The 12958-nt window shown below is 35.1% G+C and overlaps 1 protein-coding gene across 3 annotated transcripts in view; it reads right to left on the bottom strand.

Annotated features, from left to right (window-relative positions):
- DIAPH2 (diaphanous related formin 2) overlaps positions 1 to 12958 on the bottom strand; it is a 1026009-nt gene that overhangs the window by 719565 nt on the left and 293486 nt on the right. For all 3 annotated transcript variants that reach the window (XM_034649855.1, XM_034649854.1, XM_034649853.1), the window contains 2 exons: positions 10499 to 10617; positions 7212 to 7276 (listed from right to left, as the gene is read on the bottom strand). In XM_034649855.1, coding sequence (XP_034505746.1) covers positions 7212 to 7276; positions 10499 to 10617 — 184 coding nt within the window. The remainder of the gene's footprint in view (positions 1 to 7211; positions 7277 to 10498; positions 10618 to 12958) is intronic.

Here is a 12958-nt window from a genome sequence, read left to right as displayed (position 1 = left end):
AAAAAAAAAAAAAATCTTAAAAAAAAAAAAAAAAAGAGAAACATCATAAGGATACTATCTCGGCTTGTGAAAACTACAGAAGACACCAGGGAGTCCCTTACCACAGAGAGAAAAGACTGAAAAACTAGTCAGGCCAAAATAAGAAATGCTATAACCGAGATGTGAAACCCACTGTATGTAATGATCTACAAGGATGGAAGAAGCAGAGGAACAAATAAGAGATACAGAAGATAAAACTATGGAAAATAATGAAGTTAAAAAGAAGGAAAGAAAAATGTTCGATCATGAATGTAGACTTAGGGAACTTAACAGAGTCCATAAACCACAATAACATTTGTATTTTGGAGTCTCAGAAGAAGAGAGAGAAAATGGGGCAGAAAATTTAATTGAGGAAATAATAGCAGAAAAATTCCCTAATCTGGGGAACAAAACAGACATACAAATCCAGAAGGGACAGAGAATGCCCATCAAAATCAACAAAAGCAGGCAAACACCAAGACATATCATAGTAAAATTTACAAAATATAGAGAGACAAGGAAAAAATCCTAAAAGCAGCAAGGGAAAATACATCTTAACTTACAAGGGAAGACAAATAAGGTTAGCAACAGACTTATCCACAGAAACGTGGCAGGCCAGAAGAGTGTGCCATGATATATTCAGCATGCTGAATACAAAAATGTGCAGCTAAGAATATTCTATCCAGCAAGGCTGTCATTCAGACATAAAGAGAGATAAAGAGTTTCCCAGACAGGGGGCGCCTGGGTAGCACAATCATTAAGCATCTGCCTTAGGCTCAGGGCAGTTCCGGGGCATTCCGGGATTGAGTCCCACATTGGGCTCCTCTGCTGGGAGCCTGCTTCTTCCTCTCCCAGTCCCCTGCTGTGTTCCCTCTCTTGCTGGCTGTCTCTCTGTCACATAAATAAAAATAAAATCTAAAAAAAAAAAAAAAAAGAGTTTCCCAGACAAACAAAAACTAAAGGAGTACATGACCACTAGACCAACCTAGCAAGAAATATCAAAGGGGATACTCTGACTAAGAGAGCAATACCAAAGGTAACAAAGACTGGAAAGGAACAGAGAAAATCTCCAGAAACGACAACTTTACAAATAATACAATGGCACAAAGTGCATATCTATCAAAAATTATTCAGAATGCCAAAGGACTAAATGTTCTAATCAAAAGATATAGGGTATGAGAATGGATTAAAAACATGACATTATAAAACGTTTGGGATACAGTAAAAACAGTCATGAGAGGGAAGTGTATTTCAATACAGGCCTACCTCAAGAAGCAAAAAACTCTCATACACAAACTAACCTTACACATAAAGGAGCTAGAAAAGGAACAGCAAATAAAGCCTAAAGCCAGCAGAAGACGGGAAGCAATAAATATTAGAGCAGAAATAAATGATATAGAAATTAAAAAATAAGAACTGTAGAACATATCAATGACACTAGGAGCTGGATCCTTGAAAGAATAAAACTAATAAACCCCTAGCCAGACTTCTCAAAAAGAAAAGAGAAAGGAACCAAATAAATAAAATCACAAATGAGAGAGGACAGATCACAACCACCACCACAGAAACACAATTATAAGAGAATATTATGAAAAATTATATGCTGACAAATTGGGCAATCTGGAAGAAACAGATAAATTTCTAGACACATATAAACCACCAAAACTAAAACAGGAAGAAATAAAAAAATTTAACAGACTGATAGTGAAGAGGGAAACTGCCCAGAGCAGGCCCAGGCCAGGAGGCCCAAGAAGATGGAAAGATACTAACAATAAGCTAGAGATAACCAGAAGCCCTACTGGGAGCAAGAGATAACCAGCCATTTCTCCTTCTGTAAACAGGCTTCCCGCCACAGGCTCCCTTTACTACTGTTCCCGCCTAAAGCAGCCCCCACTCCCCCAGTCCAAACCCACCTACCAGCAGTCAGCATAGCCCTTGGAGCCTGACTGCCTGCAGTCCCCTATAAAGGCCCTGTAACCCCGTTGCCTGGGGCCCAGAATTTGGAGCAGGAGCTCATCTGGATCCACCCGCGTAAAATAAATCCGAGCTCTCCTACTTCTCTGAGTGTCACTTGGTCTCTCACCGCTCTGATTCTTACTTTTCCGCAACAATAGCCAGAGAAGTAATTGAATCAGAAATCAAAAAGCTCCCAACAAACAAAACACTGGGGCAGGGGAGACAGATGGCTGCCCAGGGGAATTCTACCAGACATTTAAAGAAGACTTAATACCTATTCTTCTCAAACAGTTCCAAAAAATAGAAATAGAAGGAAAACTTCCAAACTCATTCTATGAGGCCAGCATTACCTCAATTCCAAAACTAGACAAAGATCCCACTAAAAAAGAGAATAAATGGCAAATATTCCTCATGACCATGGATGTAAAAATTCTCATCAAAATACTAGCAAATCAAATCCAACAGCACATTAAAAAAATCATTCACCACAATCAAGTGGGATTTACTCCTGGGTTGCAACGGTGGTTCAATGTTCACAAATCAATCAACGTGATACAACACATTAATAAAAGAAAGGATAACGACTACATGATCTCAATAGAAGCAGAAAAAGCAACTGACAAAGTACAGGATCCATTCTTGATAAAAACCCTCAACAAAGTAGAGATAGAGGGAACATACCTCAACATCATGAAGACTATATATGAAGGACCGACAACTAATATCATCCTCAGTGGAGAAAAACTAAAAGCTTCTCCTTTAAGGTCAGAAACATGAAAGGGATATCCACTCTCATCATTTGTTCAAAATAGTGCTGGAAGTCCTAGCCTCAGCAATAATACAACGAAAAGAAATAAAAGGCATCCAAATTGACAAGAAAGAAGTCAAAATTCCACTCTTCATAGACTACATTTTTTTTTGTAGAAAAGCCAAAAGACTGCACCAAAAAATTGCCAGTATGGATACATGAATTCAGTAAAATCACTGGATACAAAATCAATGTACAGAAATGTGTTTCATTTCTAAACATGAAAAAAAGCAACAGAAAATAATCCCATTTACAATTGCACCAAAAGTTGTAAAATACCTAAGAATACACCTAACCAAAGAGATTAAAGAACTGTACTCTGAAAACTATAGAACACTTACGAAATTGAAAAGACACAAAGAAATGGAGAAACATTCCATGTTCACGGATTGGAAGAACATATATTGTTAAAATGTCTATACTGCACAAAGCAATCTACACATTCAATGCAATACTTAACAAAATACTATCAGCATTTTTCACAGAGCTAAACAAGCAATCATAAAATTTGTATGGAACCACAAAAGACCCCGAATAGCCAAAACAATCTTGAAAAAGCAAAGCAAAGATGCAGGCTTCACAATTCTGGACTTCAAACTATATTACAAAGCTATAGTCATCAAGACAGTATGGTACTGCCACAAAAAGAGATACATTGATTAATGGAACAGAACAGAAAACCCATAAATGGACCCATAACTATATGGTCAATGACTCTTTGATAAAGGAGGAAAGGTTATCCAATGACTATCCAATGGAAGAAAGACAGTCTCTTCAACAAATGGTGTTGGGAAAACTGAGCAGCATCATGTAAAAGAATGAAACTGGACCACTTTCTTACACCTTACACCAAAAATAAATTCAAAATGGATTAAAGACCTAAATGTAAGATAGGTAGCCATCAAAATCCTAGAGGAAAATACAGGCAGCAACCTCTCTGACATCAACTGTAGCAACTTGGTACTGGACATATCTACCAGGGACAAAAGAAACAAAAGCAAAAATTAACTACTGGGACTTCACCAATCGAAGATGCTTCTTCACAGTGAAGGAAACAATCAACAAAACTAAAAGGTGAACTTTGGAATGGGTGAAGACATTTGCAAATGACACATCTGATAAAAGGTTAGTATCCAAAATCTATAAAGAACTTATGAAACTCAATACCCAAAAAACAAATAATCCGGTTAAGAAACAGGCAGAAGACATGAATAGACATTCTTTCAAAGAAAACATACAGATGGCTAACAGACACATGAAAATATGCTGTGTATCAATCATGGTCAGGGAAATATAAATCAAAACTACAATGACATACCACCTCACAACTGCCAGAACAGCTAAAATTAACAGCACAGGGAATAGCAGATGGTAGTGAGGATGCAGAGAAAGGGGAACCCTCTTACACTGCTGGTGGGAATGCAAGCTGGTATAGCCACTGTGGAGGACAGTATCGAGGTTCCTCAAGACATTGAAAATACTACTACAATATGACCCAGCAACTGCACTACTAGGTATTGACCCAAAGGATACACCAAATACTGAATCAAAGGGGCACATGCACCCCGATGTTTATAACAGCATTATAAACAATAGCCAAATTATAGAAACAGCCCAAATGTCCATTGACTGATGAATGGATAAAGATGATGTGGTATGCGTGTGAGTGTGTGTGTGTGTGTGTGTGTGTGTGTGTGTGTGTAGGGAATATTAGTCATCAAAAAGGATGAAATCTTGCCATTTGCAAGGACATGGATGGAACTAGAGTGTACCATGCTATGTGAGTTGTCAGTCAGAGAAGGAAATGCTATATGATTTCACTCATATGTGGAATTTAAGAAACAAAACAGATGAACATAAGGGAAAGAAAATTTAAAAAGAGAGGAAGGCAAACCATAAGAGATACTCTTAGCTATGCAGAACAAACTGAGGGTTGCTGGAGGGGGGGGGATGGGCTAAATTGGTGATGGGTATTAAGGAGGACATCACTTGTGGTGAGCACTAGGTGTTATATGTAAGTGATGAGTCACTAAATTCTACTGCAAACTAATATTACACTATATGTTAACTAACTAGAATTTAAATAAAAACGTCAAACGTACATATATACATACATACATTCATAATGGTGTGCTAAGCAGGAGAGACCATCTCAATGGTGAATATCCATTTACTTCATCCTGCCCATCCCTTACCTCAGTCAGGGCACCAAGCCGAACCAAACAAGCCTGCATACGTAGAGTAAATACTGATTATGTTCATCTATAGAAATGTCACTTCAAGTCATTTTAGAAGGCTATGTATTATTCATTATATTATTTCTGTTTCTGAAATTGATGTAACCTACTGTCTAGAACTGTCTTTAGAGTCTGTGGAACAATAAAAAAGTATTTTTACTGTTAATAAACATTCATCCTCATAGATTTGACCTTTAGAAATTAAAAAATGTCAAAAAGATCCAAGTGTGAAGAAAGAGTGGGTAATGGAATTGGATAACAATAGTATTTGGGTCAAACATGAAATGCTAATTCTTTCATTCCCCTCTACTTGAGCTCCTAGAAAATGTTCCACAGAGGTTAGTCCAACTTGTTTCTAATCTTTAAAAATTTCAAGCCCACCCCAGATCCTCCACAGTTAGTAAATGACCATGTTTCTTTCCTAGGTCCCTGAGAAGACAGAGCTTTTTCAACTGCATCATACTATTCATGTTAAGAGTTATTCTATATTTCCACTCTCCCTCCCAATGTTAGAGTCTTCTATGTGTTTTTAAGCATGATACAAACTATACAGCTTTCCTCTATAAATTATTTATTAGTACATTTGAAAAGAGGCATGCAATGTTTCTGCTTGTAATTTAATGTGATCTTAATCTATAAACCCATGGAGTAGGAATCACAGAAGGCTGAGATATGCAGGTTGGAAGACTTCTTACAAGGCCACTAAACATATCCTCTTCTTTTAATGATGACAAAATTAAGATCCAAAGAGAGTGACTTAAAGTCACAGCTAATTTGTGGAAAAGCTAAGATCAGATCTCACAACTATCGCTTCTCATTCTAGCCCCCTACTTTTTTTTTTTTTTTTACTACTTTATATAGCCTCTAAAAATCACCCAGAATAAGAGAAGGCATGCAGATAAACCACCGGGAGACCATACATGTTTTCATTTTAAATGTTGGCAATGAGAATAAAGCACTGAACACTGAAATGCTTTCTTTTTTTAATTATTTCAGGACTCCATTTTCCACAAAATATGCTTACAAAAATTTTTACGAGATAGATCATCACAATTTGCTCCAGTCTTGTGTTGTCTAATCAAAGTGTCAGTGAAAAATTAAGGAAACCCTAAGATTTTCAAAGGGAATTTTAAATGTGCTACTTAAAACAAGAACATTGCAAATATAAAGGTCTATTAAAAATCATGCATTTTCTTCCACCAATAAAAATGACAACTTCACACAAACATTTTATGCTCAAGCTCTGAAAATCTAATCTAGTGACTGAAAGAGCAAAGACATTTCTTCAGATGCCCTGAAGTAACTTCAGTAATACTCTATAATTTCTAGAGTGATAGCAAAAGCGATTATCTAATCTCTAAAGTAAGTCATAACTTTGAAGAGACAGCAATATGTAAGCACTTTATCTTGCTGTCAGAAGGCTGAAAACTGGAGAGTTTTTAGACTTGCGCTTCAATCCTTCTCCCTGCACTGATAGGAAAGAAATACTATACTAATGCTTCATGGGGTCTAGAACAAAAAATGCAACTTTTGGTAGAAATAAGTACAACTATAGATATGCTTTCATGAGACAAGGAAAAGACAACCTGAAATCCAAATAAAATTAAAATAGCCATAAAACTTGTATTTACATAAGGCATTGATATACAAAGAAAGGGGAACCTCAAATTCCACCAAGCCCACATGAAGTAGCAGAACCATTTAAAAGTGGTAATTATAAAATTCAAAGAAGGTAAATCCAAGCAGAGAGAGACAGGAAGAGAAGAAACATTGTGTCATTTTGTTGCTATTTAATAGCACTGTCTTTAAATAGCATAGTAGGTTAGACTAGCTAAAAATCTAACAGTTCTCCAAGGGAGCTAAATATTGAAAGTGAGAACTGCAAGAAAGCAATGAGAGCAATATATTTTGGTTGACTGCTTCAAACTATATCCTTCCAATAAACTAATGTTATCTATCACTAGAATATAGCTAGTGTTTTTCTTCCATAATAAATTTAAGGTGATGAGGAGGGAACAGTAGCAACCTTATCTTATCAGGAATGAAATCAATATTCTGTGGTTACATTTTAATCCAGAAACATGAAGTACTAAATAACTGACACAACATTTATAAAGCCTCACATAAAGAAAGAAGATAAAATATGTATTGTGAGTGAATAATTTAACAATTATGACTAACATAAGTCTTACCTTCTTTGAAAATTCCACTGCCTTTTGTTCACTTTCTTCAACTTTTGCCTTGTTCACACAAGAATCTATTAAGATTGACAAAAAATGATTAGAAATTATTGCATCAGATCTCTGGGCAAAAGATGGCTGCCAGCCTATAATTACTACTATGTAGACAATCATTTTTATGTCAATTGCTATTAAAGGTAAATTGACCTATACTACACATAAAACATAAACAACCACAATTTTTTTACATACTAACTGAATTCAAGGACAGTATTGTTGAGTCACAAAACCAAGCATCCAAGAATGTATTAAACTAAATCATCATCATTTTAGAGGTATTCAATTATTTCCAAACTTTTACAATAATGTAATTCCTTAAATTTTTTTGCAGTTTACTATGGGTGGAAAGGTGACAAAGAATCTATTCTTATGACTATTAAGACTCAAAATGACCTTTAAAATAAGGCTACAATGGGAGACACAACAGCATTCATTAATTCAGGTTTTCTACAGAAAGATTTCACTTAGGTAACTTCTAAATCTGGGGCAGAATGTATTATGTAAATGAGGAAATAAACATTAAATTTCTCAGCTCTAATCAAATATTTCAGAATATAAATAACTGAAGAACCTCTTTTTTGGCAATATTCTCATTATTACATATGCAAGTCTATTATGTATCTAGCCATTCCACACCTATTTATTCACCCAAAAGAAATGAAAACATATGTCTATACCCTTGTATATGAATATTCATGACAGCTTTATTTGTAATAGCCAAAAACTAGAAAAAAACCAAATGTCAATCAGCAAGTAAATGTATCTACAAATTGCAGTATATCCATATACTAGAATACTACTTAGTTATAAAAAGGAATGAACTATTGATACATACAATATAAAAACATGAATGAAATTCAAAATAATTACATTACATGAAAGAGGCCAGACAAAAAAGTGAGTACATCCTATGTGTTTCTAGTTATATAAAATTTTAGAAAACAAAACCATAGTAAGAGAAAACAGATTAGTGATTATCTCAGGATGGGGAGAGGTGGCGAAGCATGGGAAGGAGAGATTACAAAGGAGAACACAGAAACTTGAGAAAGTGACACAGATGTTTATTATCTTGGCTGTGATGATGGTTTTAAGTACACATATAAACATCAAAATTTATCAAATTATGTTCTTAATAATGGATAGTTTTTCTCATATCAAGTACACCTCAATAAAGTTTTGTTTTGTTTTGTTTTTCAAAGAACTGTGTATAAAGAACTAAGGTGGAAACTGGTAAATGATGAGACAAAGAGGGGGCAGATCTCTGCTGTGCTGTCAATTGTTGATAAGGATCTTGATTTAAATTTCTGTGGGAAGGTATTGAAGACTTTGGGGCAAGGATTTGATCGAATTTATGAAAAATACTAGACTTACAGAACTGTAAAGAGTCTCTATGATCCTCAAGTCTAGGTGACGTTAAAATCAAGATCCATAGATTTCCTGTAAGTTCTTGAAACACCTGCTAATTTTTGCATTTATGCACGTGTGTGTGGCTCTAATCAAAGTTCCACAACATTCATCAGAAAAAGTCCTCTGACCATAAAAAATATTAAGAACTATGCATATATTTGACTTATCTGAATTTACAGTTGATAAAACTGAAGAAGCGAGTTAAATGATTTGTTCATGATCAGAGATGACACTTGGATGACGTAATAATGGGTTTCTGAAGCTCTATTCTCTCTCACTTGATGCCTTGATCTCCCCCAACCCCAATGCTAACAGTACACAACTGTACGTACCTAGCACACAGTACACAAAAAAACAAATGTCTATCGAACACTGAAAGAACTAGTCAAAATCAACAGAGTATGTGTGCCAAGTATGGTCCATAACAGATAAGCCAATACAAATATTTGGAAATATTCCCTTATAACACTCTCAACAAAATATGAAATAAACTACTGAGTTTATCAAGCTTATTATCAAATATGCACTGAGGCCACCATTTACATTAATTTTTAGGGAAGGTAAATTGGTGTACACGTTCTGAAAAGCATATGGCCTTTCAAAGTTCACATCCTCAATTATAGGAATCAATCCTAAGGAAATGACAAGAAAAAGGCAAACATTTATACAAAGAATGCTCATAGCAGATTCATTTATAATTGCAAAAACCTGAAAACAATCTAGATGTACAATAAAAAAGGACTGGTCAAGATGATTATGATATTCCATAAAATGGAATATTATACAGACATTCAAAGTCACATTTTGTAGGATTAACATGAAAAAAATCTCATAATATAAAACTCCATGAAAAATCATGGAGAGAGAGAGATAAAAAAAGAGATATAAGAAAATGTACTTAGCCAAAAAGTGAGTAATGGTGGTGGAATGTACTGAGCTGAAAAGTGAGATTGGTGGTTTATTCTGTCACTTACGTAAGCCTCGAGATTGCCTAGAATAAATGAGCATTGGTTTTAAAATCAGAAAATAATGCATAATAATAATAAGGAATTGATCTTTGAATATTACTGTGAGTCTGCCTTGTGCTATGAGTGAAGAAAAATACATAAATGGCATTCCACAGCTGTTGTTTTCTTCCTTTAAAGACAAGACAAATGAGTTCATGCCTAAATCTTAGCAATACTGATTTTGATTAGGAATACTGTTTAACTGTAATGTCATATAACATAGCATATTTCACAAGAGAGGTTTCACATCATCCTTCAGAGATTGTTCCAGAAAGTATAGCTAACTAGTAGTCTAGAATGATATAAATTCAGCAATCCAAGTAGATGACATGATCACTTCAAATTCTTTCCGAGCTTTAAGGTCTAGGAGAATATAAGTTGATCTACTTTGATAGAATTAAAAGGTCTGAAGTTACTGAAGTAAACCATTATTTTCTTTCTCAAACTTGAACACTAATACCTATTGCACATGTGATTTCTATAAAACCACGGAGGTGCCAATATAAAATGAATCAAAGGATTTGAGTCACGTTTCTAAAAAGCAAATCATTCATCTATAATAATATGTTCTTCCTGTGTGTGGGGGGTACTAATTTTAAACTGAATACAAGAGCATTAAAACTTATCAAATAGCTTAATATTTTCAATCTCACAGGCAGAACTCTCATGATCAACATAATTAACAATTATAGTGATTGAGTACTCATAGACACAATGACTTACCAGATATTACTAAAGAAGTTCAGTGAGAGCACTATCTTCAAAAAGTGACTATTATACAGAAGAGAGTGAAACACAAAGGACACTGAAGATAATATTACATACCTATCAGATGCGTGAAATCAATGTCTAATCTTTGCCTATACTTGAAATCTGGGTCCATACCACTGCAGTGCAGCACTATCTGTGAAACACACTCCTCAATTATTTTGTAATACTGTGGCCTGAAAGACAGAAAGTATTCTTGAATATCTTTTCTACCTATACAAGTCAATTTTCTTAAGAAGCGGTTCAGGGGCACCCGGGTGGCTCAGTTGGTTAAGCATCCAACTCTTGATTTCGGCTCAAGCCATGATCTCAGGGTCATGAGATTGATGCCCCCCCACCCCCATGTGTTGGGGCTCCATGCTCAGTGCAGAGTCTGCTTAAGATTCTCTTCTTCTCTCTCTGTCCCTCCCCTCGCTCACAGTCTCTCCCTCTCTCTCTCTGTCTCTCTCGCAAGTAAATAAATACAAAAACTCTTTAAAAAAGTGGTTCAGCATGATAAAAGAACTGTCTTTTTCTAGCACTGTTAGAAGAAATCTTTCTAGCCACTATATTCCCTTAAGAGAAATATGCGTAAACTTAAGGATGGTCTGGACACTACAGTATAAAACCCATCATGATGTAATCAACTGTGAACACTTCCTGACTTAATACTCTAGTTTGCAGGAATTCATGCTTGTGTACTTATCAACCTTATCTACTTACTTCAGTTATTGTTCCTAAAGTGAATGAAAACAAATGACCTGTTAGTCCTATACCCATGGATACAGAAATGGTTCTAAGCCTCTACAAGTTCTCAGTTTCAGTAAGGGATGAGTATCTTGGCGTTAGGTGGCAATGCCTTAAATTTACTACAACACTTTTACTCAAGATTAGCTATAACAGGTTACAAAACTGGACTAATCTACAATATTCCAAAGATCTATCTACACGTTTTCAATCCATTTTATAGAAGCATATAAACTTGATATGCACGGCCATAGCCTGAATTTGTTCAAAGTGTCAAAGTTTTTTAAACATATCCTAATTTTGTAATCTATCAAGATAATTCTGGCCTTAAAAAGTAACTACTTGCGGGGCGCCTGGGTGGCACAGCAGTTAAGCGTCTGCGTTCAGCTCAGGGCGTGATCCCGGCGTTATGGGATCGAGCCCCACATCAGGCTCCTCCGCTGGGAGCCTGCTTCTTCCTCTCCCACTCCCCCTGCTTGTGTTCCCTCTCTCGCTGGCTGTCTCTCTCTCTGTCAAATAAATAAATAAAATCTTTTTAAAAAAAAAGTAACTACTTGCATACTTCAAAATTTTTTAAAAGGCACTTTTTGCATTAAACTTTAGGGAAAATTTAGTATTTATCAGTGGCTAGTAAATTCAACAGAGAAACATCAGAAAGAAATACTAGTACAGATAAATTAAGACATACACATCCTTAAGATTAGTGTGCTGATAACTAGCCAACCTACAAAAAGTTTGCAAACAAAGCCAAACAGAGTCTAATTGCTCTTATATGTCTTTTGTCATGGGACTGGCCTCAAGAGTAAGAATAAATAGTAATACACATTAACCCATTTTAGGCTTTTTCAAGTCATCAACAGTTCTAGGATAAATACTTTTGGATTATAAGCAGTCTAGTAAATGACTTGGGTAAACAAGGAAAACACAAGGGTTCTCTTTAAGGCCATGTTAATTATCTGTAAGTATAACCAAAATGCTGGTCATACTTCTACCTCATACCGATGTTCTTAGGATGAAAAAGATGTTATATTAGAGTAACTTCTTATATATTCAAAGTTACTGAGAAATGGATGGTTTCACGAAAATTATTTCCCTAGGTAACTGTGTACCCATAGGCACAGTACCCCTTTAATTGCCAGAACTTTAGAAAACAACATTTTAATTACCATCTTTTCTGCTTTAAGAAAACAGCATATAATTAAATATTTTGACCATTTTTCAATGTCTCTGTAATAGCATGATGGCCATGAATTATTGTACAAGTCTGAACTATAATAGTTTTCTATATAACCATATAACTGTCATCTTTGTTGCAACTATACCATATCCATGGTAGCTTGCCTTTACCATTTAATCAAACAAATTTTGAGAAATCAGAGAACCTTGGTTGCAAGAATTTCATGCGTATTAGAGCATGAAGAACAACTAAGAGTCTCTTGAATATTCAAATATAAGATCATGACCATAGCTTATAGGTAATTTCAGTCACTCAGAAACCTTTCTCTAGCTTTCTGGTTTTCAGATATACATTTGCAGTTACCAGACTCTGAAACTTCTAACTTTATTGATGATCATCATAATCATTTATCTTGAAGAATTACTGGATATAAAGCTGAAATATTAGTATTATTTTTTTTAGCTAAGATCACTATATTATTAAATAAATACTAGAAAGGAGAAATAAAAGTAAAACCTAACTTATTAAAATGTACATGAACTTAAAAAACAAAACGAAATAAAATGTACATGAACTTAAAAGTTCCACCACAGACACTTCAGTGCTTATTCTGT

The sequence above is a fragment of the Ailuropoda melanoleuca genome, chromosome X, assembly GCF_002007445.2.
Source record: "Ailuropoda melanoleuca isolate Jingjing chromosome X, ASM200744v2, whole genome shotgun sequence".
NCBI classification, from domain to species: domain Eukaryota; kingdom Metazoa; phylum Chordata; class Mammalia; order Carnivora; family Ursidae; genus Ailuropoda; species Ailuropoda melanoleuca.
This window is presented reverse-complemented; position numbering and strand designations above follow the sequence as displayed.